Here is a 14,298-nt window from a genome sequence, read left to right on the forward strand (position 1 = left end):
GCACTTTTAAGTCCTCTAAGTCACATGCCTTAGCAACCAACCAAGGCACAAAAGAACAAAAAGGACAAAGTAGTAACAACAATAGTAAGGATGAGAAACAAAATAATAGTGAGGAAAAGAAGGATCAGATACCAATTGCTTCAAAAGCAACTATTGATACCTCATCCTCTAAGGGCGATAAGCCTAAGAAAGAAAAGGTTAAATGTGCTTATTGTAAAAGACCCGGTCATGATGAACATAAATGTTTGAAGAAACAAATTGATCACTTGACATACATTCTTGAGAAGAATAATATTAGTGTTCCTGAGTCTATCAAACAAAGTTCTAATGAAGAGTCTAACAAGGCAAAAGAAAACAACAAGGGGAAAGGAAAGGGCAAGGCTCTTCTTGCACTTGCTTCCTCACCATCCACTTGGGTTCTTGATTCGGGTGCTTCGTACCACATGGCTTCATCTAAGGAAGAACTTGCCTCCTTGGAGCCATGTACTATGCCTTCTATTTTGATGGGTGATGACACTCCTATTGAGGTGTGTGGGAGAGGGTCTGTTGATGTGGGGGATGGCACATTCCATGATGTTCTTTGTTTACCCTCATTATCAACTAATCTCCTATCAATATACCATATCACTCACACAGGTTTAGGCAAGCGGGTTGAGTTCACTCCTGATTCAGTGGAGATACGTGAGTTGCATAGTGATTTTGTAGTTGCAATTGGGAGAGCAGATCATCAGTCACGACTCTATCTGTTTTCTCACTTTGTTCCTGATCCTCCTTCATCTATTTTGCTCACTCACTCTAATGATGTGAGTAAATTATGGCATGAGCGGTTTGGCCATCTTAACTTCCACTATTTGCATTAGCTCAACCAGAAAAGCATGGTCACAGGGTTGCCTTCGGTTCAATTCTCAGGAGGTGTTTGCCAAGGTTGCATTCTTGGTAAGCATCCTAAGGAAAAGTTTGACAAAAGTAAGGCATGGAGAGCTTCACAGATACTAGAGTTAGTTCACAGTGATTTGGCTGGTCCATTTCAACATCCTTTTTTCAACAAAGCCCGATATGTCCTCACATTCATTGATGACCTTTCTCGATATACATGGGTGTACTTTCTCAAATAGAAGTCAGAGGTATTTGATCATTTTCAAGACTTCAAAATTTTTGTAGAAAAGCAATCTGGGAAAGCCATCAAGGTTTTGCGCATAGACAATGGTGGTGAGTATGTCAACCATTGGTTTGAAAGATTTTGCACTTCAGAGGGGATTGATTTATAGCATTCAGTTCCATACAATCCTTAGCAAAATGGTGTTGCAAAACGGAAGAATAGATCCTTGAAGGAAATGGCAAACTATATGATTCAATCTAGATCTCTTGCACCACAGTATTGAGTAGAAGCCATTAACTGTGCTTGTTATATCCAAAACCGTGTTCCTCACCGAGCCTTGAAGGGAGTTACTCCTTTTGAAGCTTGGAGCGGTCGGAAACCATCAGTTAAGCACTTTCGAGTTTTTGGCTCCCCTGCATGGGCCCACATTCCTACAGAGAAACATAAGGCCTTGGATCCACAAAGCAGACCTTGCATATTTGTAGGTTATCCTGATGGTGTGAAGGGTTATCGGTTGCTCCACCCTACTACACATGAGTTATTCATTGAGAGGAGTGTTCAGTTTGAGGAGGGATCTTCAAGCTCACTTTCTATCACTTCTCCAACTCCTTCTACCTTGACATTAGAGTCACTTGGAATACATGATAGATCTTCTGATGAGTCAGATTCACCTGAATAGTCTTCTACCTCTACTTCTGATGCAGAAAGTGATTCAGAGAACTCACCTCCTTGCTCTCCTAGTCATCATTCAGAGGTTAATGATTCCCCTCCAGATTCTCCATCTTCCTGTCCACTTTGGGCTAGACAAACCTTGCAGTCTGCAGGTGATTGGGTTGGGGATCCATCAGACACCAGGCGAACTCGTTCACAATTCCAGGATGCTCCACATGTCTTCATTGCTACTGCCTCAGATCCACAGTTCTTTCATGAGGCTTCTGGTATTCCTGAGTGGGATATAGCTATGCAGCAAGAGTATAGTTCCTTGATGAGGAACCACACTTGGGATCTTGTCCCTCTTCCTAAAGGAAGAAAACTTGTTCGATGTAAGTGGATCTATCGGACGAAATTTGCCGCAGATGGGTCAGTTGACAAACACAAGGCTCGCTTGGCCGCCAAAGGATTCTCCCAAGTTCCTGGGATTGACTACTCTGAGACTTTTGCGCCAGTTGCCCAAATGAATTCCATTTGAATTGTTCTTGCCATTGCTGCAGCTAATCATTGGGAAGTACATCAGATGGATGTGAAGAGTGCTTTTCTTCATGGTGACCTTCATGAGGAGATCTACATGGAGCAACCACAAGGCTTCCTTCAGGATTCTTCACTTGTGTGTTGTCTTCGAAAGTCTCTCTATGGCCTCAAACAGGCTCCTCGGGCTTGGTATGCCAAGATAGACTCCTTCCTTCTATCAGTTGGGTTCACTCGGTGCCATTCTGATCCTAATGTCTACATTTTGCAACAAGGTGATTCACTTCTATTTTTGGTTTTGTATGTTGGTGACTTGCTGATCACAGGAAGTTCTTCACCCACCATTAAGGCTGTCAAAGTGGCCCTTCAGGACAGTTTTTTGATGACTGACTTGGGCTTGTTGCATTACTTTCTCGGGATTGAGATCCTTCAGTCTCCTTCTGGGATCACCATCACACAATCCAAGTATTCTCTAGATTTACTCTCGAGGTTTCATATGGCTGATTGTAAGCCTGCTCTGACTCCCTTCCTTTCTAGAGTCAAACTTGAGGCTCAATGTTCTTCTCCACTTGTTGATGGCACTTTGTACCGCCAACTTGTTGGGAGTCTCATTTATTTGACTCATACGAGACTTGACATGTCCTATGCTGTAGGCATGGTCTCTCGATTCATGCAGGAGCCCCATGAGTTGCACTAGAAAGCAGCCAAGCAGATCCTTCACTACATTCAGGGTTCTCATAGTTGTGGGATTCACTACGCAGCAGGTATTGAGCTTGATTTGGTGGGTTACACAGATTCAGATTGGGCAGGTGATTCTGAGGATCGCAAGTCTACTTCAGGGTATAGCTTCTCACTTGGGTCAGGTCCTATTTGTTGGTCGAGCAAAAAGCAGTCTACTATTGATCTATCTTCTACTGAGGCTGAGTATCGGGGGGCTGCAAATGCTGCCACTGAGGCCATTTGGCTTCAACATCTTCTCACTGAGTTTGGTATCCAGATTAGGCGGCCATCACTCATATTTTGTGACAACCAGAGTGCCATTCAAATCTCACGGAATCCGGTTCATCATCAGCGGACCAAACACATAGAGGTCCACATGCACTACATCTGGGAGCTCATCCATGGTCATGTCATTGACCTTCGCTATTGTCCGACTTCCGAGCAAGTTGTTGATATCTTCACCAAACCCTTCACATCACCAAACCCTTCACTGAGAGCAAGTTCCTTCATTTGCGAGCTTTGCTGGGGGTGCGGGATGCTTCATCTTTTGGGGGAGCCTCTTCCTCTCACTCGAAGTCCTGACTTTTTTTTGTGGGGGGTCTCTTTTCTCTCTCTTTTGGGAAATCTTATGTACATGGGTACCTCATCAGGCTTGACTTGCCAGGACCCATTTCTACATCCACCTAAGCTTCGCTTACGAGGGGGTGTTAGTGTAGTTTTTTATTTTTCCTATTTTGCTAGGTTTTTCCTACACTTTTAATAATCTCGCTTAGGTTAATAAAGCATGTCTTATTAGGTGAATGGTTGTGAGGTGTCACCTTCCTACATGTGAGCATCCATTAGCTATCTTGGGAAGATACTTTGCTATCTTTAGTCCGATAGATGCTTGCTCCTCATTGGTTGGTGTTGCCACCTCCTCCTTCTTCCTAGCCTATATAAGCATGCTACCTGGCTTGTATTTGCATCTCTTGTTTTTGCATCCTCTTAATGCTATTTTGCTTCTAGCATTTGCATTACTCTCTTGGAGACTAACTCTGTGTTGCTATTTTGATTTTGTATCATTTGCATTCATAGTTTAGATATTTATTCTTTGCACTAGTTTTCTGGGTTATTAATCTTTTCAGATTCTAACAGTATCTGACTGAAGCTACTATGTATCAACAGCCTGCAATCAAAAGGTGTGCCTTCTTGTGCCTAAGGTTTTGGATGCAATTTTAATGTGAGCATTTGTCAAATTGTGATATGACATACTTGACCGAGTTCATATGTTGGTAGTTAGCATTGGACCATTATTCTTATAAAGATGGGTCCACTATTTTTTCAAATTATTTTTGGATGCCCATGAACCTTCCCATCTTAGTATGTTACCACCATATGGCTCTGTAGTATTATTCAGCACACCAGACATGTCGTCTAGCAAACTGATTCCAGGTCTTCTTGTGCCATCTTACATCTATTGATGGAATAGTTCTTAGGCTGCATAGGATAATCACATTTGGTGATCAATGTGGATCACATTTTAGAGGAGAGACATTTCTTAATCTATTGTCTTTTTCAACCAAACCAGTCTTCCTTGTTTCTGGATGTAGTTGGTGATTATTATGGTATTTTGTTTCTATTAATATTGCTAATAACAACCACCATTTGAGCATTATCATGCAAGAAATTTCTGTGATTGCCATTACTTCAAATCCCTTAAATTGTCATCTCTCTTGATGTATTGTTGGCTTTTCTACCTTACCCTTGGTTGGGCTTTTAAATTTCATTTTACCACTTTTCGGTTCGGTATATGCCAATCTATATTGTCCTTCATCTATTTCATTTGATCAGTATTTTCCTCTTGATTTGCTTACCCCTTGGCTGGAAAAGATTTAATCATCGTTCTTTGTTATTTTATCTCTTTTTTTTATCAGGCTTACAAACTTGTCTTTATATTTTCTAGTGACTATATTGCTCTGTAAATTTGGCCTTATTTGTTACCAGACTCTTTCATGATATTAAATGATGTGTTGATCAAATTCTAGGTGAATATATAATTGAAAATATCAAGAGAATTATTTTTAGATTAACAATACTCCTCCAGTTGTATGCTAGATTTGTTTCAGCGTAGAGAATTGTTATTGTGGGTTATATTAATAATGAATATATGAGTAGTGATAATTGAAAAAAAATTAAATAAATATAATGATAAATCGGAAGGTAAAGGTTTTAATAGGTTTTCAATATGCCAAATCAAACATTAGAAAATTGTAAATTAGTTATAACGATTCACTTCCAGAGTAATTTAATTGCGTGATGAGTTTATGTGTATAAAGCTAAAGTTACCAGATTCTCTCCAGCAACCTTCAAAGTCTGGTTCAATTCTGTCCAAAGTCTGGTCCTTGTCAAATTCTCCCCAAGTTTGCCTACAAAGCCTCAGATTCGCTGCAAATTCTGCCAGAGGAATCTGGGCAGAATTTAGAGCAAATTTTGAAAAATTTGCTGCCCAGCAACCGAACCCAAGCTGAATTTGGTCTCAAAACAAATTATTTTTACTTTTTTAAAGTGTTTTTTTGCCTAATTCGGTTTATTCAATTCTCCCAACCCTAAAAGTACCACTAAAAAGGCCAAAAAATATGGTTTATACGTCATTTATGCATTTGTGAGTGAAAATGAAAACTTGCTAATAGAGGAAATCCAAATTGACAATTATAGAGGAATGGCTTTAAAAACTATGATATATTCTTTGAATCGAGGGCTTAAAATCTTAATCTCAACTTTTGATCTAGCTTGGTTAGAAATCCTCTAATCAATATTAAAAAAATCAGATAAGTGCACTTAACTTTTGATGATTTCTTTCGTTCTCAAACTGTCCCTTGATATGGAAATATGTCCCATGCATGTGACCAAGCAAGCGTATGGTGTTGTATGTATGGCTAAATGATGCAATTAATATCCTATTATATTGAAACATAGATATGGTGGTGTATTTTTTTATGTTGCTTTACTATTAGCAAAGTGGTGTATGGACTTAGTTGTTGCATATACACATAAATTTTGAAAAAACATATGTTTTGGCATGGACGAACCCAAAGCGAATCCAAGCCCAACCCAAAAAATATTTGGACGAATTTCAAATCTAAATCTCGAACCCGCATCCGTACTAGAATCCAAACCGGCAACTTAGGTATAAAGTTGATGACTTCCTTGAAAGTATTAGTTTTGTAACTTTATAGCATGTTTGTTAAGCATATGACGTACCTTGTCTTTTGTGTCACAACTACTCTGAGATCATGGTTTATGACCACATAAACTGAGTATAAAGAAGTCATATTTTTCTTTTATATGTATATACCATAGTTCCAAGAATCACGGCGATTCATGCGATTCACACGATTCGACGATTCAATTCAAGCCAAACAATTTTTTGTGAATCAGTGAATCAAATCAGTCATAAAGGGTTTATGAAATAAGTTACTAAATTTCAAGGGTTTTTTAAATTTTCCGATTCGTGGCCGATTCGATTCCGATTCATGGCCGATTCATGATTCGATTTGAGCTTTGCCGATTCCGATCCGATTCCGATTCTTGTTACTTTGGTATATACACTAAAGGGACATACACATGATGATGCTTATGGGCTTTGGTAAGTGTCTCTTCTAAAAGCACATATAAGATTGTTCTCCTTGAGCTAATTTGATCATTCCAGAGAAGTAGGAAATGAGATCATGAAATGCTCTATTGCTTGGTGAAGATGTGGTTTGTATGACTCAGTATTTTAAGCATTAAGATGTCAACTGTTAGCACTTCGTGTATATGCTAAACTACACAAGATTTCATAACACCCCTCAGTTTTTCTTGGTTAGTCTTCCTTGATATCAGACTGGGTATTTTTCATGTCAAGAAAGATTTTGAGGAAGCTTAACAGCTTCGTGGTAGGGGGGAAAAGCACTCCTACAATATGCTTGCCCTTTTGTGTTCTTGTGCAGGTTCTGGAGTGGTTGTCATGTTCGGAACATCTTGGTATTCTTGTAATCAAATGATGGTCTCTGGGGTATACTAGGTTAGTTAGTTGTTAGATCTTATTAAAACTATCATTTACAAGTTTAGAACATGTCGGTTTATATTCTATTGTCATGTTTGTATATATATTCTTTTAATTAAATGGATAATATTATTGTTGACTGGTCAAGGCATAGTGACCTCAACTTTTGTAGACTTCTCCGCATTTTATGGTAATTGCTGACGTGGTACTTGTTTTGTAGGTGCAGTCCTTACATGTAACAATTAAGGTTTCGAAGTTATAGCCAAAGTCTACAATTCTAAAGATATATTGTTTAAGCCTGCGCTGAATTGAAGGTGTGCATAACCTTACCCAAGATTTACCAAGCAAAAAATTAGAACTCCAGAAATAGCATACGAGTTACATTTTAAATAAACATTACTAACCTTGCTGAAAGTTCGCCAATCAAGAAAGAAATAAAATAGCCAGTTCAGTAAAGAAACTGCCTTGAAGTTTTAGTTTCGGTTGTTCATAAGCTCAGTCCTGCCATTGTTGCTACTAAGGGGCTCTTATATTGTAAATAAACAAATGGATATCAGTTGTATCATGTACTGCATTTTCAAACATGAATTGGGGGAATGAAAAACTCACTGCTGGTTTTATAGTCTTCAATGGGTATAGCTTTGGTGTTCCTGCGCTGTCTGGCTTCTGCAGGATATGGTTGTTGAATGAACAGCGTAGCCACGCAAACAAGAGTCATTGCAGAGATTCCCACATCTCTTCTTGAAATGGGTACCTGATTGAACTTTTCTGCTACATGCTCATCTACAAGAGCCTCCATCACAACACTAGAACTAACCAAAATCTCTCTCCATTTTCGCTTGTGAGCGGCTTGAGAAAATGAGGAGCATCTCCAGTGATGTTGTGCTTGCAGTAAAGAGCTTGAAGAACTCAAGGACCAAATCGTGGAGACCGCTCTGTTTGTGCACGAGGAATTCAAATGGCCTGGCAAAGCCATGGCTGACGTACAAAAAAATGGAATCGTGTCTCTTCATTTTTATCTTGAAGGATGAAGAGCGTTATCCACATCCCTAACCATGCCGCCTAATTAAAACACACTGATTTCTCGTGAATGTTGCAAACAATTTTTTTTCCTATTTTTCTTTTATAATTATTTCGTTTGGTTAAGTTTTCAGAATAGTGTAGCAAGTGTCTAAGTATCATTGGAAAGTATGCACATTGAAATTTTGGGAGGAATGGGTCCTTGGTCTAGCACTAAAGTTGAAAAAAGGAAAAAGAAAGGAAAGGGGGTTTTATAGTCCACGACACTATGCCATAGCTTTTGGGTTTACATATGGTGATAGTGATATGGGACTACTTCGTATTCTTTTTCGAGAGGCGCTTGGCGCTACAAACGAGGCGTACATACCCTACCCCCCAGTGGGACTTGAACTTGTGACCTCTCTTTCAAGAGTACAAGTTCTCCACCACTAGGCCAACTCAGGTGAAAGGTTCTTAAAGAGCCCACCACGGATATGCACATTGAAATTTTGGAAGGAATGGGTCCTTGGTCTCGCAATGAAGTTGAAAGGTTCTTAAAGAGCCCACCACGGATCAAGTCTCGTTGAGTGTGTGGCTCTAACATTGAAAAGGAATGAGGTTGTGTGGCTTTGACATTGAAAAGGGATGAGGTCAGGATTGTGCAATGGGCGAATTTAGCAAAGTAGATGCCCCTTAGTCCTTGGCTCTTCGTGAATTTGAAGTGTGGTGGTTATCATTCAATATTTTACACTGAAACACTTTGTGACATGAGCCTATTAGTGAGAACTTTTGGAAATGACCAAAATGACCACAAACCATTTAACCTCGTGTTGGGAAATAAAAGTTTTAAATTTTACACATGGTCATACTCAAAAGAACTACATATGAATGGAAACAAAATGGAAAGCAAAATTTTAATTACCAAGATAAGACCTAGTTCGCAACAGCTAAGATGTGAAATTAGAAGAAGAGTGGGTAGACCAAAGATCTCCCTATTACACTCAAAATGCAATGGAGACAAAATGGCATTACATCATAGAGTGCTCAACTTACAAGGATATTCAAACCAATTACAATGATATGCTAAATGTGAAAACCTTGAACAAGTTGTTTGAAGAAAAGAAGATTATAAAGTTTGTAGATTTCTCGATCAAGTTACATAGTAGAAGATTCAAGTTGTGGAAGGATAAAGAAATTTAGTGGTGGGAGCCCATTGTTTGGGATTTGTTACTCATTTTGTTTGTTGGCTATCATTGGGACACATAGGATGTTCAACCTCATGGACTTAATTAAAAGATTTCATTCATTTAGTGGCTTTAATCTTGGAGGATGGTATATGGTTAAGCGTATAGTGAGACAATTGACCTTAGGAATGTCTTATATTTCACCCCTACGAGCATCTTCTAGATGTAATGAGTGCTAAGTTGATGTAGGAGCATCTTGGGTTGCCTTGTTATCCTGCTCATATTTGTTCATTCTACTAGTAAGTGTCAAGTTGCAGTCATTGTCGAGCTTTAGTGGTTGTCGAGTTGTAGTTGTCGTCAAGTTATTCAATCTTGGATGAATTGCTCAGTATCGACCAAGTGCTTTGGTGGTCAAGTGTTCCTTCATGTGCTAAGTGAACTTGATGTTTGTTGATGCTCGATTCCTTCTTTGACCAAGTTTGTCTATGATTGGTTCCTAGTGTGAGCCGACCTATGTATTTAATTTGGGTTGTGAATTTAATGTAAGGATCTTGTCTTGGGATGTGTACAAATCATTTTGAGGTTGGCCTTCTATTATGTAATGATTTAGAATCTTTTGTAAGTCGTTTTGGCAAGTATAAATAGGGGTGTCTAGGCTTAGGTTAAGTAGTGTGAAGTCAAGAGAGATGGATTAGTTGGAATGAAGGATATGTCAAAATTCTAAGTCTGAAATTTTGTAAATCTTGTTGGCTGTAACCTGAAAGGGCTCACTGTCGGGCATGTATGCGGATAATTTGATGAATTAATAAAGTATCTTTTGTTCTTTCTCTCCTTGGTGTTGTTCTATGTATTGTTTGCCTCTATTGTGTTTACTTTGCAAGGTGATTGGACTGTTAGTTGTGTCTTTGGCCCTAATTGTCCCATCTATACCTGCATCACATGGTATCAGAGCTTGAGGTTCGTCCTTGAGGAGATTGGATCGTGTAGAACCCTAAGTTGGATTTGGTTGTAGGGTGACAGATCTTTGGATTTGACCTATAAGTTGCATAGGGTTACAATCTTGCAGAAACCTGTTTGTTAAAATTGTTCGAGGTAGAGGAAATGTTGATAATGCCAGATTGGATATGTTAAGACAGATTGTTGCTAGATTAGAATTTTTTGAGATAACCTAGAGGAGAGGAGCGCATCTTGATGATGTGAGTGATAATGAAACAATGACACCAAATTCTAATCAAGAACCTAAGGAAGGTCAAGATGAGGAAAGATTATTGAGTGTGTTGTCTAGGGCACATTCAAAGCATGTTGTGGAAGTTGTTCTTTATGATGGAAAATTGAATACCAATGTTTTGTTGGATTGGATCTTTGATATGGAGAAGTTCTTTGAGTTTGAAGGCACTCTTGAAAATAGAAAGGTGAAGATTGCAAACACTAGGTTGAAAGGACACGCCTCACTATGTTGGGAACATTTACAAACTGATAGACAAAGAAGAGGAAAGGAAAAGATCAGAACCTAGGTGAAGATGATGAACAAGATAAATAAAAAGTTCCTTTCTAGTGATTACCAAGTTAGCCTATTGAGGAAGATGCAAAATTTGAGACAAAAAGACATAACTGTGAAGGAATACACCGAGGAATTCTGTAGATTAGACATTAGATCTGGACATGTGGATGATGAGGTTGAGAAGTTGCAAGGTACCTAAATGGATTGAGATTTGGAATTCAAGATGACATAAGTTTTGTGAAATTGGATATTGCAGAAGAATCATATCAATATGTCTTGAAACCTAAGGAGATCTTCACAAAGAAGCATGAATAGAGACAGAGAGGTAGAGGTGGTAGATTATAGAGAAGCAGAGGTAGATCTTATGGAAAAGGTGGCAAATCTAACAATTCTACACAAGATAAGGGAAAATCTAAATGGAAAACTAATCAGATGGGCAAGATTGGGTGAAAAGGTGGTAATTCTTATCGAGGAGGTACTAGTTCTTATTGAGGAAGAGGTAATCCTTATTCTAGAGGTGGTTTTTGTGGTAATTGTTTTACTATGGCAAAGAAGGACATATATCCTTTGAGTGTAGGTACTTTGATGAAAATGAACAAGGTAAAGGAGATCTTGAGGGTTCACCAAGTGGACCTGAGGTTGGAGAGAATTTGATGGTAAGGAGAAGTTGTTGTAATAAAACACTTGATAAGGAATCTATACTAAGAAGTCTTTTCAAAACCAAATGTAAGATGGCAGAAAAATGATGCAAGGTAATTGCTGACAGTGCAAGTTCAACAAATTTGGCATTAGAGGAGATGGTTACAAAGTTGTAGTTGTGAAGGTTGATACACCCTAAACCTTATCATGTTTCATAAATCAAGGATGAGCATAACTTTTTGGTAAGTGAGCAATGTGTTGTGAAATTCAAGATTGGAAACTATTTTGATGAAGTTGTGTGTGATATTATGCCTATGAATTGTTTTCATATTCGGTTGGGTAGACCTTGTAGTATGATAGACATGTTGTGCATGATGGTGCTACGACCCTAATATTGGTGTATATAGAGTTATGAATAGTCAACTTGTGGTTATCTTAATACTTAATTAAGTCATGTTATTATTATTATATTATTATTTAGGTAGGTATGTTGGCCTAGGTGTTATGTAGGGTTGTATTTATTCAGCCTAAGCATAATTAGGTATGTATAGGAGGTTGTGAGTCTTATTTCGAGATCATATTATGAAGTGTGTTCTCATTGGAGATATTTGGAGGTTTCCCCCTTGAAGTGACCTATTACTCTTAGTAATTATGAAGTGTTTATATAATATTTTATATTATTTCTTCTATGGTGCAAGTTATTTCATTATAAGTGGTATCAAAGCATGATCTTGGCACCATAGGGACACAATTTTTTCTCAACATTGGGGCGATTTTGGGAAGAGCATAACTTTTAGATTTTAGCGAATTTTTAAAAGGTTTTTGAAGACCATATTAAAGAAGCCATAGTCCAAAATTTAGAGAGAAATTGGAGCAAATTTGAGCAAATTGTTATAGAATTATTGTTTCTACACAATGTATTGAGATCTACATATCTCTCACATCATATTGAATTGGAGTATAACTTGTATTGGGTTTTTGAATACATAGTACAGGAGCCTATATTTCAAAGCTTGGAGAAATTGAAGCCAAAATAAGCAAGTTATTACAAAATTAGGAAAAATTGCTCTTAAGGTAGCAAATTTTCTTTTTTTGGATTTTTTCTAAGGGTATCTTGGCCCTAGTAAGTTATAGTAAAAAATAAATTAAAAAATTAAAGAATTTACATTTCATTTGTGTGATTTATTTCAAAAAAATTATTTCCATCATGACGGGGCCTTAAATGAGAGGCAAAAAGAATGCTACCACACTGGGGGAATCATTTGATCAAGATTGGGAAACAAGAGAGGATAGTAATTCCAATGAGGAAATATGTAAGTTCAAGGAAAAGGTTAAGAGGTTAAGAGGGATATGTGTGACCTACCAAGAGATATATCAGATATATGAAGCATTTTAAGTGCCTATATGAATTAAACAAGGAAGGAGTTCTCAAGCAATCAAGGTGAAACCTTCAAGTCAACTAATAATGACACAAATTTTAATACTCCTACAAGATCTAGGATTTTTTTCGAAAGGTGGATATGTGAAAATTTGATGGCAAGGATCCTCTATCATGGATAAATCAAATGGAGAATTTTTTTGAGGTACATCAAACCCCATATGGATAAAAGGTCACAATGGCTTCTTTATATCTAGAACTAGACCAATTCATTTGGTATTTTTGGCTTTGTACTCATAGGAGGAAAAAGGGTCTCACTGTATCATGGTCAATTTTTATAGAAGAACTCCAAGCACAATATATCAATAGTGTGATAGAAAACTTCTTTAGCCAGCTTGCTAAGCTTCAACAAATAGGATCAGTTAAGGATTATATTCAAAAATTCCAAAATCTATCCTTAAGAGTGGATACAATTATAGAGGAGAACATGAATGATTTATTCTTGGGTGGTCTCAAGGATCACATTCAACATGAGGTATGCATGTTTAGTCCTAGCTCAATAAATAAGTCTTTTATATTGACACGTAGAGTAGAGGAGAAGTTCTTGATTCCTAGAAAGCAAGGGGCTAATGTGACAAGAGAAAAAAGTTATTGAACATCTTATCTTCCTCACCCTACTAGGTTGACTCCACAACAAATTGAGGAGAAAAGAGATAGTCAAGGACATAAATGTTGTAAAAAGAAATTGTTCTATATTGAAGGTCCAAGTGAGGAAGAAGAGGATGAACCCATACTAGAAGAGGATAGGGAGTCATGTGAGGAATCACATGATTCTCAACCAATCATTTCTTGTCATACACTTTTAGATTTCAGTGCACCACAAACTCTCAAGGTAATGGGTTTCTTAAAGAGGCAAAAATTAACAGCGTTGATCGACTCAAGTAGTACTCATAATCTCATCAACAAAAAGTTGACAACTTTGCTAAATTGTTTTATATATTCAGCCCTAAAGTTTCAAGTTTTGGTTGTAGATGGGAGCATAATTAGTTGTTCAGAGAAGTGTCATGGCATCAAATTACCCATGGGAGATTATCAAATTGATACCCCAATGTATGCAATATCCATGGGTGCAACAGATATTATTTTGGGAGTATAATGACTTGCTACATTGGGAACAATTAAGATGATCTTCCAAGAACTATTCATATTATTTCAATCAAAAGGAAAGGTAGTGGAGCTAAGGGGGTTGAAGGAAAAATCCCATAGATGGTAAGCTCTCATCAAATGCAAAAGTTTCTTAAGAAAGGAGTGGATGGATTTGTGGCCTAGATATGTTCATTAAAAGTCTCTCAATCTAATGCTCTTACTCATCCAGATTTACAAGAAATAATTGATTGTCTCTCAGTGATTCTTGGAGATATGCCTAAAGGACTAACTCCTAAGAGGGATCATGAGCATGCCATACACCCAGTTCTAAGGAGCCAGCCACCAAACATCAGGCCTTATAGGTACCCACACATACAAAAAAGTGAAAAAAAATTGTTGACGAAATGATAGAGGTGGGAATTA

General features: G+C 37.8%; 1 protein-coding gene across 2 annotated transcripts in view; it reads right to left on the reverse strand.

The window, feature by feature from the left end:
- LOC149542481 (FKBP-like peptidyl-prolyl cis-trans isomerase family protein) overlaps nt 1–8,125 on the reverse strand; it is a 33,821-nt gene extending 25,696 nt beyond the window's left edge. The window contains exon 1 of one of the 2 annotated variants that reach the window (XM_089797423.1): nt 7,638–8,125. In XM_089797423.1, the coding sequence (XP_089653549.1) occupies nt 7,638–8,004 (367 nt within the window). In that variant the 5' untranslated portion in view covers nt 8,005–8,125. The remainder of the gene's footprint in view (nt 1–7,637) is intronic. The other variant, XM_089797424.1, reaches the window with a different exon arrangement.
- Between the last annotated feature and the right edge of the window lie 6,173 nt (nt 8,126–14,298).

This window comes from Cupressus sempervirens, chromosome 8 (assembly GCF_028749045.1).
Source record: "Cupressus sempervirens isolate cs-2001-9-10 chromosome 8, ASM2874904v1, whole genome shotgun sequence".
In the NCBI taxonomy this organism is placed as follows: Eukaryota; Viridiplantae; Streptophyta; class Pinopsida; order Cupressales; family Cupressaceae; genus Cupressus; species Cupressus sempervirens.